Source organism: Hemiscyllium ocellatum, chromosome 18, assembly GCF_020745735.1.
Source record: "Hemiscyllium ocellatum isolate sHemOce1 chromosome 18, sHemOce1.pat.X.cur, whole genome shotgun sequence".
Taxonomy (NCBI): domain Eukaryota; kingdom Metazoa; phylum Chordata; class Chondrichthyes; order Orectolobiformes; family Hemiscylliidae; genus Hemiscyllium; species Hemiscyllium ocellatum.
Genome location: NC_083418.1, coordinates 53,678,165 through 53,694,994, shown reverse-complemented (window position 1 = coordinate 53,694,994; position 16,830 = coordinate 53,678,165). Strand labels below are relative to the sequence as shown.

Genomic DNA, 16,830 nt, shown 5'->3' with positions numbered 1-16,830 from the left:
CGAGTCAAATGCTGGCTAATAGGACCAGATTAATTTAGGATATCTGATGAGAATGGACGAGTTGGACTGAAGGGTCTGTTTCTGTGCTCGATAACTCTAGGACTCTATTTAAATAAAAGTCCAACCTTGGTCAATCCGCTACTTTTGACTCTATGGTGTTGCGCAGTGGGTTTTTGCAACTGAAGACCTTTATCTATGTGGGTGGCACGGTGGCACAGTGGTTAGCACTGCTGCCTCACAGTGCCTGAGACCCGGGTTCAATTCCTGACTCAGGCGACTGACTGTGTGGAGTTTGCACATTCTCCCCGTGTCTGCGTGGGTTTCCTCCGGGTGCTCCGGTTTCCTCCCACAGTCCAAAGATGTGCGGGTCAGGTGAATTGGCCATGCTAAATTGCCCGTAGTGTTAGGTAAGGGGTAAATGTAGGGGTATGGGTGGGTTGCGCTTCGGCGGGTCGGTGTGGACTTGTTGGGCCGAAGGGCCTGTTTCCACACTGTAAGTAATCTAATCTAATCTGTGTATCCGATCCACCGATAAAATAAACTGAAAACAGCACTGACACTAATCAACTTGAGAGTTGGAAAGGACACTACATCAGCAGTTGTCAAAACATAACACTTCCTATAGAGATTGTCAAGCTGGATCATGGGGAAAAGTTAGTTATTGGAGAATGGCCAATATCAATGCTGAGTTCTGCTGATCCTGCATCAATTGCAATTGCAGTGCACAGTATTGGAAAAACACAAGTGAGAGGATGTAGCCATCAGGAAAGTTTGCATAAGTTGAAGCTTTTTACTCAAGAATTGAGAAAGCTAAGGGGTAACTTGAGGAAAATTTTCAAGATTTTGAAAGGGTTTGCTAGGGCAGAGGTAGAGAAGAATTTTCACCTTTGCTAAATATTATAAATATAAGATGATAAATTTAACCGAGAATTCGGGTGAAATCTCTTTACCCAGGCACTGTTGAGAATGTAGAACTCAGTACCATAGGAGTAGGTCAGGCGAATAGCATAAATGCATTATAAATGATGGATAAATGTGAGACAGAAAGGAATAGAAAGAAGCTTAATGGGGTGATAGGAGGCAAGGTGGGAAAAAATATCAACACCAGCATGGATCTATTTGTAATGTTCTGTGGCAGTTCTCTCCGAGATGGTCGCAATTTTGATAGCAATGTAAAAAAAAATCATATTTTGACTACCCATTGTGTGGGAATGAAAGCGTCTCAGTTTTACTTTCAATAGTCTGTCTCTAATTTTTAACAATGTTCTCTTGTCAAGAAAGAAATAGTAGGTGTTTGGAAATTTTTTTACATGGTGTGTAGGGAGAATGTAGAATTTTGGGACAACAAGGAGCAATATTACCTTGAGGGTGTGCAAGAAAATGTGGAAAAAATGCAAGGAAACAGATTTTGATAGGTCAAAGAACCTGTTTGTTCTGAAATGATCTGCAGCCTGACTGTTTTTGCATGTCCGAGTCAAAGTTCCCTGAGCGAAATTGTTTGGAGGGAGAGGGATTCTGATGAAGGACGTTTTATTGTATTATGAAAGTACAGTAGGACCATATTTGATCCATTATGTCTGTGTCTCCTCTTTGAAAAGGTATAGTTCCTTTCCTCTGCATTTTCCCTGCAGTGCTTAAAAGTCATCCCTTTAAGTATTTATCCGACTCCTTTTTGAAAGTTACTGCAGAATCTGTTTCTGCTAGTCATTCAGGCAGCACATTCCAGATCACAACAATTCATGGTGTTTTAAAGAGAAGCATTCTCCTCCTCCTCCTCTCTCCCCCTCTGTCTCTCTCTCTTTCTCCCCCTCTGTCTCTCTCTCTTTCTCCCCCCCGCCGTGTGTGTGTGTGTCTCTCTCTCTTTCTCCCCCTCTGTCTCTCTCTCTTTCTCCCCCCCGCCGTGTGTGTGTGTGTCTCTCTCTCTCTCTCTCTCTCTCTCTCTCTCTCTTCCCTCTCTGTCTGTCTCTCTCTCCTCCCCCCCCCCCCCATGTCCATGTCTCCTCCAGTGCCCTGCAAACATATCTAAGTTTGTTCAAAGTATTTCCGCAGAAAGGAAGAAGTGGAGTGGCTCAATGTTTTGTTAAAATGACCTAAATTTCATTAAGCAGTTTCTCCTTAAAAATGATTCCAGAATTTAGGCCGATTCATCATTTCAGAACTTGATTGAACAAGAGGCCCTGGTGCAAGCTGATCTTAAGGCATTAACAATTTATTGCTGCATTTCAATTCAATGTGGATTAATGTCATATTTAATCATTATCAAAGTCGTTTCACAATTTTTTGTGGTTAGGACTTCGACCTAAAATCTTCTGACTTAGGTACATATGCTACCCTGGCTGAGTCCTGAAAGGTGGGAGGGTAGATTATTTAGTTTGAATTATTATTGATTTTTTAAAAAAAAAATCCTGTTCCTTTGTTTCTCCCCTAGGTATCAATGTAATATTCAGCACTGGCCTGTGTATTCTACAGCTGCTAGAACCTCGGCTACTCGCCATGTCTGATGTCTCTGTGCTCCTCCCGACCCTACTCCGGATTCCCGTCGATGTGTATGTACAACATCGCCTTGAGATTTCCAAGCCTCTTCCAGTTGTTGCTTGTCAGTAGATGAGTCTCTGCACGTGGGTAGCGCAGTGTAGACACGGCCCAGACAGGGCACCTCGGGTTGAAAGTTCACTTTATCATCCATGTAATGTGTTCAATAATTCCGGTCAGCTTGTCAGCCGGTAGCCGGAAGCCTACCAGGTCAATAATGCTTTCCAGACTAGGGGTACTCATGGTTCCTGGTCTGCTTTTCCAAGGAACTGAACTGGACTGGACAAACCACTGAAATATTGTGGCTATGAGAACACGTCAGTGTCTGGAATTCCAAGGTAGATAACTTATCTTGTGACTCCCCAGTGCCTGTCCTTCTCCTACAAGGCAAAAGTCAGGACGATGATAAGATGCAGAGACCTAGGCAGGTGGAGAGCACCTCCATTAACTGGAGTGGAGAACTCCAACACAGTTGATGACTAAGAAGTCTGCTTGATTGGCACCCCATCCCCCATCTTGAGTGTTCATTCCCTCCATCACCCAGTGCACAGTGGCAGCAACATGTACTGTCCACTCGTACCAAGGCTGCTTCCACAGCACCTCAACTGTTGGCCTATTGACTCCCACCCAGAAGGATGTGGTCAGTAGCTGCAACAGAGCACTTCCACCAGCAAATTCCTTTCCAAGTTGCTCACCATCCTGACTTGGAAACATATCACTTCACTCTCAAATCCCAGAACTCCCTCCTCAACAGCACTCCGGCTGTGATTTACAGTGGTTTAAGAAGGCAGCTCAGTACCACCATCTTGAGGGTAATTTAGCCATGGCAGACAAATCATGGAATTGCTCATGACACTCAACCCATGGATTTCTGACACTATTGTTCACTCAGTGGTACCACTCCTTCTTTGCTAGAAAGTCATGGGTTCAAGTTTCGCCTCTTTAATCTATGCTGATTTTTTTCAGTTCAGTATGAAGTGAGTGCCACACTGTTGGAGATGCTATTATTAAATGAAGGCAGACATAAGATTCCAAAACACAATTTTGACAGAGCACAAGACATTTTCTGGACTATTATGTAACCAATAAAAATGAACAAGTTAACTGATTATGCTCCCACAAACAGCAATGGGACATAATGTGCACCAATTGACTGCTGCACTTCCTACAGCACAGCTGTTGATGATAGATTTTAAAACAAAACAAAGTGCCTTGCAGCAACCTGAATGAGAATTCCCATCTCCAAGTTCAGGCTCCGAGGCAGCACCACATCCAAAATCTGGGAGTTCACCGCATGCAATCCCCAATTGTTCATTTCCAATTAACCAACCTTTTAAAGGTAATGATAAATGATTTGTCTTATCAGCAAGTTTCACATACAGTGAACAATCTTTTAATGATGTTTGTCAAAATCAGTAGCATACAGATTGTTCAACTGGAAAGTTACACCTTGCATACATGGGCCAAATTAAAATCTTCTCCCTCATGAGACTGTTCCTGATAATGTCATGTCACCAGATGGTTCCTATCAGCATTGTTCATGTTGTGTTTAATGATCTTCCTTTACTGTCGACAGCGCATCATTCTTAGCTCTCCAGGAGTGTGGGATTTTACTAAACAACTTGAGTTGCCAAAAGTTATTTCCTATTACTCAAGTTTTCACTCTTCTCCTGTTAACAGACCCTGTTACTAGTGATGAGTAAAAAATTTCTTCTCAGGATTACTGAGCCCTTATGTTCTACCGATTAACATTTTAGATTTTAGATGGTGCTGTTTCATTTATTGTATGAATAATGTTTTTTTTCCGTCACTTAGTCACCCCACACACGTGCAGGCACAAGTACACACATGAACACACTTTCACATCATTCAGCACTGACATTGTCTTTCACTGTCTCGCTTTGGTCTATGTGCTTTCTTTTTTTCTGTCCCACTCTCCCTGCCCCCCTCCCCACTCTCTCTCTGCCCCTCTCTCTCTCTCTCTGCCTCTCTCTCTCTCTCTCTCTGCCTCTCGATCTCTCTCTCTCTGCCCCCCCCCTCCCTCTCTGTGGGTGTGGGTGTGTCTCTGTGTCTTTCTCTCTATATACACTTCCCTCTCGTTCTCTCCCCTTGCCTCCGCCCTCACTCTCGCACACCCCTTTTCCCCCTCCCCTCTCTGGGCCCTCCCTTTTCTTTTGGGAGGGAGGAGCAAAGGAATGTAACCACATTGATCAGGACAGCTCCCAAATCCAGAAACAAAAAGGTTGGTGGAAAATCTTAGCAGGTCTGGTAGCATCTTTGTGGAGAAACCCAAGTTAACATTTCAGGTTCAGTGATCCTCAGAACTGCTATTCCTTCAGAGATCAGAACAGTTCTCTCTCTCTCTCTCTCTCTCTCTCTCTCGTCTCAAAACATTAGCTGCTGTGTTTTTGCAACAATTTTTGTTGTGTTTCTGATTTCTCACATCTGCTGTTCTTTGGTTCCCAAATCCAGAAGTTATGGCAGGCTTTTTAAATATTTTTTGTTACATTTTAATTTAAAATGATTCAGGATCAACATAAATTAAACATGAATTAACATGGAGGTGGTGCTTTGAATAAGATGAAGTTTGTTTTTAGTTGATGCAACAAAAAATATATTATTTAAACACCTAATTTGCTCTCATAAACATAAGCCAGGACATAATTCTGCTATATATGCTTTTTTTAAATTTACACAGAGTAGGTCAAGAATCTTATCTGGCAACACTTAACCACCAGTATTACAGGTATAACTCCCATCAGGCACGCTTCCATGAAAACAATGCCATTTGGATCCTGGTGGTGTAGCTCTCCAGAGTTTCCTTTCAACTGATCAACCAGTAAACCTCAGGTCACAGCTTGACCACCTTCAGGAAAACATCTAATTCTTTAATGTTTCTGAGCTATTTTCTCAACTGTCTAGATTGCCTCCAAGAAATCCTGTCTCTGTTTTTCCAAATAGAAAAATTAGTTCTTCCTGAGCGGAATTTGCTTCCTTTCCTGTCAGGAATTCTGTGTTCCTCTTTGTTTCTGAATGCTTTCTCTTTGTGTGCTCACTACCTTCACTTTCCCTTGTGTCTTTACTGCAGTAACTGATCTCTTTGTCTGGCCACAGGACTTTTCTTTGTCCTTCTTGATATTGCTTCCAGGACAAGGGATGCTACAAGTTGCAGACTAATATATCTTACAACTGATCCATTTAGATTTGTTGCAAACTCAAGTGCTTTTCAAAAAATTATGAAAATAATTACAGATCCAGCAGACCTTTTAAAGAAATTAAGTTCTCCTTATTCCATTTCTGATAAAGGTCATCCCAAGCTCCCATTTCTAATGTTCACATGCTCTCTCACACAATATAGTATTAAATTTTATTTTGGTCTTGTGTCTCTTACATTTCCTTCCATGTGAGTGATTTCCATGTGGATAGGGTCCAACAAATATTGTATCAGTTGATTTTCCACTTTTGCCCGAGTGCCAAAACAAATGGATTGATGGGGGATGGAGGACGTATTACAGACCGACTGTATACATTGGAAAGTGGTCAAGTCTTCAAAGTAGTTTGATAGTTTTGGCACAAGCCCCCAAGTCCAAGTGTTTTCTGAATGTTTTGTGTTGAATGAAGGCAAGACAAAGGATAGCTGGACCTTTTGGTGGCTAAACCAAGAACTGCAAGGATTTAACCTTCCAGCCTGCACCCACTGTTGTACCTGCTCCCTGACCTCATCTCAGCTGCCAATGTGAAACGCTGATGGTTTTGTCTGTCAGCAAGATTCCATTCTGTAGCCTGCATGGCAAAATTTTGCCATATGATGACTTTATGGTGATAGGCTTCTCCCCAAGTGTAGAGGGATAGATACAGAAATTGATTGCATTGATGTTGCACCATGCACGTCCTCGGGGATCCTCAAAGAGCTCCATTGTCAATCAGAGAGTTTTGATGTGTTGAATGTTTCTCTTTTGTTTTAATTAAAACAAATGGTTCCAGCTAGCAGAGAGATTCCTGTTGCCAAGGCAACATACTGTGTATGCTGGATATATGAAGTAAAAACAGGAAATGCTGGAAATACTCACCAGGCCAGGCATCATCCATGGAGAGAGAAACTGGGTTACCCTTTCAGGTTACTGGCCTCTCATCAGAGCTGAAACAAGTTAGAGGAACAACCAGTTTTAAGCTGATAGACAAGGGAAGTGAATGGAGAAAGGTGACAGATTAATCAACAAAAGATTAATTAACTGACTACTCTTCAAAATACCAATTATTGGTGGTGAAACTCTTGAGGATTCCTGGGGATACACACGGTGCTATAAAAATGTCATCAATTTCTGTCTCTAAATGCCTCTCTGAAGAAAAGCTGATAGCCAAACAAAATCCAAAAAGTAACTTTGGAAGCTGTGATCATCTGAGGGGGGAAGACTGACCTAGCTTTTTTTAGATTCATAAGATCGTAGAATCACTACATTGTGGGAGCAGACCATTGGCCCATGGAATCCACACTGACCCACAAAAAACAGTGTCCCACCCAGACTTGCCAACCCTCGCCATACAATTCCTGTAACCATACATTTCCAATGGCTAATCTGCCTAACCTGCACATCTTTGGACCATTTTGTCATCTGAAATAGGATCCTTAATGCAGCATTCAGTCAGTACAGCCCTGGCGTGGGACATGAGCCCACAATCTCCTGCCTTTGTCAAAGAAGGGCCAGGTCTGAAGCGACACCGCGTATAAAGTGCTAGACAGGGGAAGGGGGAAGATGGTGGGAAGAATGTACCCAATGCCACCCTCATCCTGATGGCCGCCTTTGGGCATGTCTGCATCAAGCTGTGCGTCAACCCTCCTACCACTACATACTGAAGTTCTACCTGTCCCCTGGTGTTACAAAGGATAAGTCTGGCCGCCCTGCCACAGAACACTCTAAGTAGTTGGACCATCTGTATTTCCTGTCCCTTGTGGAAAGATTTGTGAGAGAAAACACCTTTGACCATAAGTCCACCAGCAAGCTTGAGACCCTGTGGAAAAAGGAGAAGGTTGACCTTTTCAAGTGGCTCCCTAAGCAGACGTTTTTGGCAGAATGTTTCATTGTCAGAACTTTCCAACAGACACCGAGACATCGCTTGGCTGGCGGTGAGAAAGGCACCAACTGTGAAATCCTTCACATACGCCCGGACATTCTGCGCCACAGCACCCTGCACTCAAAACGGCTGCAGGGGGATGGAGACTGTCACACATCTGCTGGAATGTGCCTTTACAAAGGAAGGCTGGAGAGAGATGTGGTGATTTTTGTCGAGGTTCATCCCGAGCAGCTCTGTGAAGGAAGACTCTGTGCTCTACGGTCTGTCCCCCAGGACACATGAGACAAACATCAATTGTGCCTGGAGGACCATCAGCTCATTGAAAGAGGCTCCATGGCCTGTCTGAAACTTGCTGCTCTTCCAATTGAAAGAGTTGACCCTGACCAAGTGTAGCAGTCTGGCCCATTCCAGGGTCCAGGACTATATGTACTAAAGCTTAGGGCAGCTGCTGCTAAGATGCAGTAGAGAAAGACCACCATCTAAGACCTTTCTGCCAAAGTACATTGGAGGTCTGTTCAGTTATCAGATCCTCTTGGTACCTCCAAGGATATGCAAATATAGTCCTGTATAAGTGAGAAATGCCTTGGGCTTTTATTTCTTTGTTCATTAGACAGATACATGAATGAGCAGAGGGATATAAATCCTTAGAAAATAGGCTCAGGTTTAGAATAGAGGATGCGGATCAGCACAGGCTTGGAAGGCCAAAGGGCTGTAATTTGTTTTGTTCATAGAATGCCAAACTTCCAAAGGTATTTGTTTCACATGCAGACTGTAAGGAAATGTTCAGTAACTGTATTTATTACAAGGATTTTTTATGAATAAAATGTATTTTTGCAAATAAAAAGTGGGTTTACAGGGATTAAGGTAGCTGGGTGTGATTGGGATGCTGTTTGGAGGGTTAGTGCTGACGTGATAGGCCTAATGGCCTTTTTTTACCCTGTAAGATTTCTGAGATTGTAATTGAAGAATGAAGTCGGTTCAAGGGAGTGAATGCACTACTCCCGTGCCTAAAATGCTGATTGAAATTCATCCTGATAATCAAATTGACTAACAGGACAATTCAATGAGCAGATCATTTTGTGTTCCTGTGTTGGTTGCACTTTATTTCGCCTCATACCCATACTCTGTCTTCCTTTCCTGAGTGAAAACAACATGGACGATAAGTTACAGTGTAACAAATTTGTGAGTGTGCAATTGTTGTAGGTTGCTAAAGTCCTGTCTTTCCAGCCTTCATCAAGTCAAAGGACTGCTATTCCTATCGAGGCTGTGTTAATCAAATGGTTTGAGTAGTTTAAAACATCAAAGGGGGAAGGGTTCTTTGAGTACTTGAGTGAAATGAATGAAGGACAATTAGTATAGAGTGAAAGGACTATTTTCTAAGAGGGTAATGGGCCATACTACACTTTTGTCCAAACAATGAACCAGAATTTGCTGTAGCAGGGCACTTAATACTATCTGCCATTATTTACATTTTACCCCTCACCCTTTGGCTGGGGTAAAAAGCTATTTCCTCAAAAGTTGCTGAAAGTGTAAAAATATGATTATTATGTTGAGAGTTGGGCCAAACAAAATGAGCTGTAACCTTAACCCAACGTGATGTAATGGTTCGGGTAATGTGCAGCAAGGATAGAGAGGATGAACTAAAAGTCAATGCTGAATCAGCTACAGTAAGGGAGAAAGATAAGACAGAATGTAAATGTAATATTTGACTTTTTAGATTTTCTCTTGAAGATTCAAGACCTGAGGTGCCACATTTATAATAGTTATTCTTCATTGCCAAAGAGGCTGATTGAGAAATGTTAATATTTAACCAGTCATTGCTGAGAGCTGTGGTGGGGGTGGGGGAGCAAAATTGTTGCATTGTCCCTGGTCTACAAATTCATAGACACATGTGATATTCTGGGGACCTGGGTTCAAGGAGAAAGTGAGGTCTGCAGATGCTGGAGTATCAGAGCTGAAAATGTGTTGCTGGAAAAGCGCAGAAGGTCAGGCAGCATCCAAGGAACAGGAGATTTGACGTTTCGGGCATAAGCCCTTCATCAGGAATGAGGAAAGTGTGTCCAGCAGGCTAAGACCTGGGTTCAAATCCCATTATGGAAGGTGCTGGAATTTGAATGTTTTTTTTCTAAAAGATCTGTAATTAAAGGTCTAACCATGACCATGAAACCATTGCCAATTGACATTGTAATGGCTGAGCAAGCCATTCAGTTGCTGCAAAGTCACAAAGGAATGGAACCAATGGACTCCCCTCCAACCTCCCAACATCAATCTAGGCACCAGAAATGATAACAGCAAATACAGCCCTGTTGATCCTACAAAGTTAGCCTGGTTAACATCTTGGGGCTGCTGCTAAAACTGGGAGAGCTTTCCCATCAACTAACCAAGCAACAGCCTGTTGTTGCATCTAAAGTGTAATTCCATAAATATGACTACATCCCAGACATTGACAATACCATCACCATCCCTGCAGGACAGACCCAGCAGAGATAATACCACAGTGGTATATAGTCAGGAGGGAGGTGCCCCAGGAGTCCACAACATTTACTTTGGACCCTATGAGGAAATCATGTCAGATATGTTAAGGAAATTGCCTGCTGCTGATCACATACTGATCTCTCCAGAGAGTGGTAATAACGCAGAATGTATTCTATATGGGGGTTTTGTTGTCCATTAGCAATAACAGCTCAACAAAGCCACTGCTGATCATAATGACCAGATTCTAAAGGACATAGCTGCTAGACTGGGTGATAAGGAAGCCAAAAAGCAGGAAACGCATACCTTGATCTCATTGTCAATAATCCACTTGTCACATCCATCACAGTATTGGTTCCAGTGACCACCACAGTGTCACTGTGAAGACAAAATCCCATCTTCAAATTGAGGATATTCAGTTTTGTAGCGCTATCACTGTGTTAGCTGGGATAGGTTTTGAGCAGATGTGGTAATTCAAGACTGGGCATCTAGGATGCACTAGGGGTCATCAATCTTCAACATGGTGGCCTAGTGCATCCCCTACTCCACCATTATCATTGCAGCAGAGGATCAACCCCAATTTATTGCAGGATGGCACATCAGGATTACAGTCAAGAATGTGTTGCTGGAAAAGCACAGCAGGTCAGACAGCATCCGAAGAGCAGGAGAATCAACGTTTCAGGTATAAGCCCTTCATCAGAAATGGCCCGAAATGTCGATTCTCTTGCTCCTTGGATGGTGCCTGATGTGCTGAGCTTTTCCAGCCCCACACACTCGCTCTGATCTCCAGCCTCTGCAGTCCTCACTTTCTCAGAGTTGACATCAGGAATAGCGCCAGGCATATTTAAAAATGAGGTATCACCCTGGTGCCAGTGCAGCACTGGACTGTGTGCATCCAAATAGCATCACCAGCAACTGTGAGACATGGCTAAATAATTCCACAGCAAAAAGGATCAGATCAAAGCTCTGCACTCCTGCCTAATGCAGCCATGAGTGGTACTTGTTGGAGGACGATGCTCCATAAATATCTCCATTCTCAATGATGGGGGAACCAAGCCATCTGTGCAAAAGATAAAGTGGAAGCATTTGTGGCAACTTTCAGCCACAAGTGTTCAGTTGATTATCAACTGGGCCTCCTCCAGAGACTCCCAGCATCACAGATGCCAGTCTTCAGCAAATCAAAAGCCACACAACCTTCTGCATCTATTTCTTATTTGGAAAGCTGTTCACAGCGGGCTCTCCTCACTACCTATCTGGGTCTGGTATAGACTCAGTGATAGAGATAGATCACTGCGATTTGGCAATTTTTTTCATTGTCATATGACTACCAGGCTGTTGGTGAACTAGATGGACCTTGGTCTTTGTTGTTGCAGCAGTTCCTAGGAGCCTGAGACTATTTTCAATTTCTATTTTCTTGCACAGTAATAATGCTTATCTTTGTGCCAAATATTATGAAATTATAGGGAAAGCTGTGGAAATTAGCAAAAATCATGAATTTTTGCAACCTGGCTCTAGTGTATGTTTCTCCCACATTTGATACACGTCACTGAGCTGTGAAGTTGTTCTTGTATTCTGTGTAAAGCTTTGCACAGGTATTTAAAAAGCACTAATCTGTAATAGGGTGTTTTTTTTTGAATCCCCTTCATGTTAAAACTAACAAACACTCAAAGTGAAATGACCCACTTTTGAATGGAGTAACTGTGTTTGAGTAGGCTTCAGAAGTCTACGTGTTCAGTCATCACCCTTCTCATCTGCAGCCACGGGACCTTCCGCCATTAATCTCACGCCACAGCCTTTTGAAAGATTGAATTGATGTTTGCACTTACCTGTCAAGAGGATTCAGGGATGTTTGTATTAGGGTGCTTGATGCAGTCTTGGTTTCACTTAATAGAGAGGGGAGGGAGAGATGTTTCTATGGAAACAGTGCCAATGCCACTTTTGGCATCTGCCCTGAGGCACCTTACAATGTGATAGTTAAGGAGGCCTCAGTGCTTTCACTGATTTAGGCCCACCTTTCACCTTTTGGCCCTAGTGAACATATTTCATGACTTCACTACCTAAGAATTAAGGACCTTGCACAAAGCAGTTTCACAGTTGATTGTCAAAACCAAATTTAAACAAATGTTCTCACAGAATTAGTTTGATTTACTTTGTGGACCCATTCTTTCAAACTATCCACTTGTTTTGCCTCTTGTAAATTTCTTTGACATCTCTTGAGACCTGACTTTTTTAAGACACAAGTTTCTCTTTTGAGTGGATGGCTTTTAAATCAGACTTCTCACTTCAAGTTAAACAGCTTTCAGTTAAATGGCTTGCCACAGCCAGAGAAATGGAGTGTCGCCTTGTCTCTCAGAATCAGCAAAGTCCAAGTCTTAATATTTCTGAACTAAAAACACCAATCTCTAGTTTTCCTGGTGAATAGAGGCCTAGGTATACGATGATGGTAATTAAGAGTGACCATGAAAGGAAGATGTGCATGACCACCCAGATGTCTGAAAGTGCTTTACAGCCAATGAAATGCTTTTGAATTGCAACGTTATAATGTAGGAAATGTGGCAGCCAACTTGTGTGCAGCAAGCTCTCAGTGGCAATACTCTCACTGGCAATTATATGATTAATGGTAACGTGTTTTAGGGATAAATACCAGAGAATTGCCCTGTTCTCCTTCAAAGTAATGTCCATGATATCTTGTACATCCACCTGAGAGGGCAATTGTGGCCTCTATTTTAATGTTTCACCTGAAAGGTAACAAGGTTCGAACATTACCTAACCTTGAATCAGAAAGAGCTTTTTAAAAAAAAATGTTTTAAAGATTCCTACAGACTGTTTAAATTCCTCGATGTTGCCAGTAAACAGCGCACTTTGACTTTCTTTTAACTGAGTCATTTAATGAGCTGCAAGTATTAAATTGCAGTTGGCGAGAGTACTGTAGTTAAATCTGGGTTGCTGGCAAGGGACCTGGTAGTTTGAACTGGGAATTTTGTGGTAATTTCCATCCCGGTCTTTGACATGTAACAGAGCTAGCATCTTGACTGGAAACCCTCTCATCTGTTTGTTCTTGAGCTGGCCTGTCAACGATTGCAAAATCGCTGTTTAAACAGAATTTTCTAACACAGAAACAGCCCAACAAGCCCATGACAATGTTTATGCGTACCTAACTCTACTCCTCACAACTATCAGCATCACCTGTTGTTGTTTCTTCTTCCTCACGCACGTACCTAGCTTCCCCTCAAATGTATCGACACAATTGATTTGTCTCTACTTTACCCAAAGGTGTAAAGGTCCATACTTTAATGGTCTTTACCAATGCCTGATGCTAATCTCCAGCTTTTTCACTGTACCTTACAAATTGTTTCAAATAATCATCCAAAGCCCTTGTGAATGCCTCATACCAGGAGTGCATTCCATACCCTAATTACTCTGAGTGAAAAAAATATTTTTTGTTCCATCACCCTTGCTTCTTTCACACATCAGTTTAAATCCATGCCGTCTTGTTCTTTTTCCTTTATGAGCAGAATCAGCTTTCCTATCTACTCAATGCAGCTCACTCATTTTGAACACCTCTATCAAATCTCGCCACAGCCCATTTCTCTCTGAGGTGAACAGTCCCTAAAACCATAAGATAAAGGAGAAGAATTCGTCCATTTGGCCCATTGAATCTGCTGCACCATTCGATCATGGCTGTTATGTTTCTCAACCCCATTCTCTTACCTTCGTCCATAACACTTGATCCCTTAAGCAAATTAAGAACAGTCCCAACCTCTTTAATCTATCCTCAAAGCTGAAGTCTATCATTCCTGGAATCATTCATATGAACTGCTCTGCACTTGCTCCAATGAATTCACGTATTTCCTATAAGGTGCCACCCAAAACTCTATTCAATGCAAGTGACTTCTACAAGTTCAAACAAGTGATTTATACAAATTCAACATCATCTCCTTCCTCCTTTACTCTCCCTCTATTTTAAAAAGTCAGAGACCTATATACTTAGTAAATTGCTCTCTCGACTTGTCGCATTACCTTCAATGATCTGTGCAGGTATACATCCAGGTGTCTCTGCTCTCATATCCTGTTTGGAATTGTACCTCTTCCATTGTACTATTTTTCAATGTTCTCCAGCGCAAGATGAATCACCTCACGTTTCTCTGCATTGAACCTCATATGCATCCACTCCTCCAACTTGTCAGTTTTTTTGACCTGGCTTCCTGCCATCCTCACATTTGGCAATTCTTCCAAGTTTTGTGTTTTTTGCAGGATCATTAATTTTTTTATTCACTCATGGGTTGAATCATCTGTGGCCAGGCCAGCATTTATTGTCCATCCCTAGTTGCCCAGAGGGCAGGTAAGAGTCAACCATATTGCTGGTGGGTCTGGAGTCCCATGTAGGCTGGACCAGGTAAGGAATGCAGATTTCCTTCCCTAAAGGACATTAGTGTGCCAGTTTGGTTTTCCCAACAATCGACAACAGTTTCACAGTCACCATTTGGCCTTTGATTTCAGATTCTTTATTGAATTCAAATTTTACCATCTGTCATGCCGAGATTTGAACCCAGGTGCCCAGAACATTAGTTGAGTTTCTGGGTTAATAGTCTAATAATAATAATACCAGTAGACGTTTGCCTCCTACATAATATATATCAGAATAATGTGCGTTACACTGAGCTGAGGAATTCATTTGTCTGTTTGCTCCCTGCCCATGTCATCCACTTTCTCCCTTTCTTTCCCAGTGAGCCCATTCAACTGCCCCATCACCTGACCTCCCTCACTGTCAGCAACTGCTCCATCATCCTGACCTCCCTCACTCTTAGCAACTGCCCATCACCCTACCTCCCTCACTGTCGCCAACTGCCCCATCACCTGACCACCTCCCTCCCCTATCGGCAACTGCCCCATCACCTGATCTCCCTCCCTGTCGGCAACTGCCCCATCACCTGACCTCCCTCCCTGTCGGCAACTGCTGGAAGAAGTCCCAGAGAGCTGCTCACCTCCCTAGATCAATGCCGTCCATTACTGCCACCACCTGTCGTTGGACATCCTGTTACATTGTCACCCTAGCTAGGATATTCCCAACCATGATTCAGCAAATTCCTCACCTTGGACATGTAAAAGCCTGCCTATTGTTTACTGTGTTTGGTTGTAAGTATTGTGAAATGCTAAACAAAGGAGGAAGCAGAGAGCGTTGATAAATTCAGAAGTACATTAGATGAATTTCTTGAAGGTAGTAATATTTGGAAGTATTGTATGTGAGTAATTTTTGATGTGACTTGGGGGGAATATAGCATGTTTATGAGAAATATGGTAGAGAAAGATAAACTCTTTCTGTTGCTTGGGTTTTTTAGGACAAGGGGACAGGAGTGAATTTGGGAAACGTTTCTACATGCAAAGTATGGTAGAAATGTTGTGTTTGTTAATTTGACATTAGATTCCATCTGAAATTGAGAGAGTTGTGTTATTCAAATGCATTGAAGGAAGTGGAGCAAAGTATGTGGAATAAGGTTACAGATCAGCTATGGTTGCACTGAATGGCAGAATACGTTTAAGAAGGTATACACCCTACTCCTGTTCTCATTCACTTTGGAGCAAGAAAAATTCAGGAAACATTTATTGGAACTCTTCAAAAGTTTTAACATGATTTGATGAAGTACGCAGTAAACCTGTTTTCATTCGCAGGAGGGTCCATAACCAGAGGAAAGAGACCCAATGAATTCCGCAAAAGAACCAGAGGAAAGATGAAATATGCTTTGCTCTGTGAGTCATAATCAACTGGAATGTGCCAGCTGGAAGTACAGTGGAAGCAGATACCATAGTAATTTCCAGAAAGCAATTGGTTAGGTACTTGAAATGAAAAGCAGGACACTGAGGCAAGCACGAAGGATTGGATTGATTGGAAAGTTCTTTTAAAGGGCCAGTACAGTAGAATAGGCTGAATGAGTTCTTTGTGCTGTGGCTCAAATGGTTCCAGTGGGTCACTTTGGATCTATGGTTATTGGAACTCTACCATTGGGAGTCCTCATTTACGTCATGTTTGGAATTGTTGTACATCACTGTGTTGTATACGTCTGTTGAGCAACAACTTTTTTTTATTGTTGGATCATCTACCAGGATGATAGAAAGTGAATTTGATGAAACGTGGACACCTTCCATCTAGCAATTCTGAAATTGTTTGGTATACCATGGATGAGAGACTGTTCCTGAGGGAGGATGCACATGTTCCCTGAACTTTTCCTTTCTCTTTGTTCAAGCCCTAAAAACTACAACTGGATCACCACTTAATCGTTATACACCAGGGAATATAATCCTCGTATACCTAAACCAACCTCATCATTTTAACCTTCTAACCCCAGTATCATTCTGATGAACGTGCTGCACCTCCTCAAAGGTGAGATGTAGAGCTTAGAACAGTTACTCAGCATAGATATAACCAGATCTCTAACCAGCTGCAACTTAACAAATGAATAGTTTGGAGAACTGGGGATGTTCTCCTGAGAGCTAAGATGGTTCAATGCAAGTTTGATAATTTGAGCCATGAGCTCATTGAATTAGCAGAGCAGACTCAATGGGGCAAATGGTCTACTTCTGCTCCAACATTTTATGGTTCAAAGCTATTAGAGATTCGGACTGGGTTAATAAAGAAACTATTCCCATTGGCAAAAAGGTTAAGTACTGGAGGATGAAGATTTCAAGTGATCAAAAGAACCAAGGCTCGCATTAGGAAATGCTTTTTCTTTCCACTGCATCTGAATGTGATCTGGA

At 42.3% G+C, this 16,830-nt stretch overlaps 1 protein-coding gene across 1 annotated transcript in view; it reads left to right on the top strand.

The window, feature by feature from the left end:
• The window catches only part of si:ch211-266k8.4 (rab GTPase-activating protein 1-like), a 113,902-nt gene that overhangs the window by 40,037 nt on the left and 57,035 nt on the right, over window positions 1–16,830 (top strand). Inside the window, exon 10 of the mRNA XM_060838652.1 lies at window positions 2,429–2,546. Coding sequence (XP_060694635.1) covers window positions 2,429–2,546 — 118 coding nt within the window. The remainder of the gene's footprint in view (window positions 1–2,428; window positions 2,547–16,830) is intronic.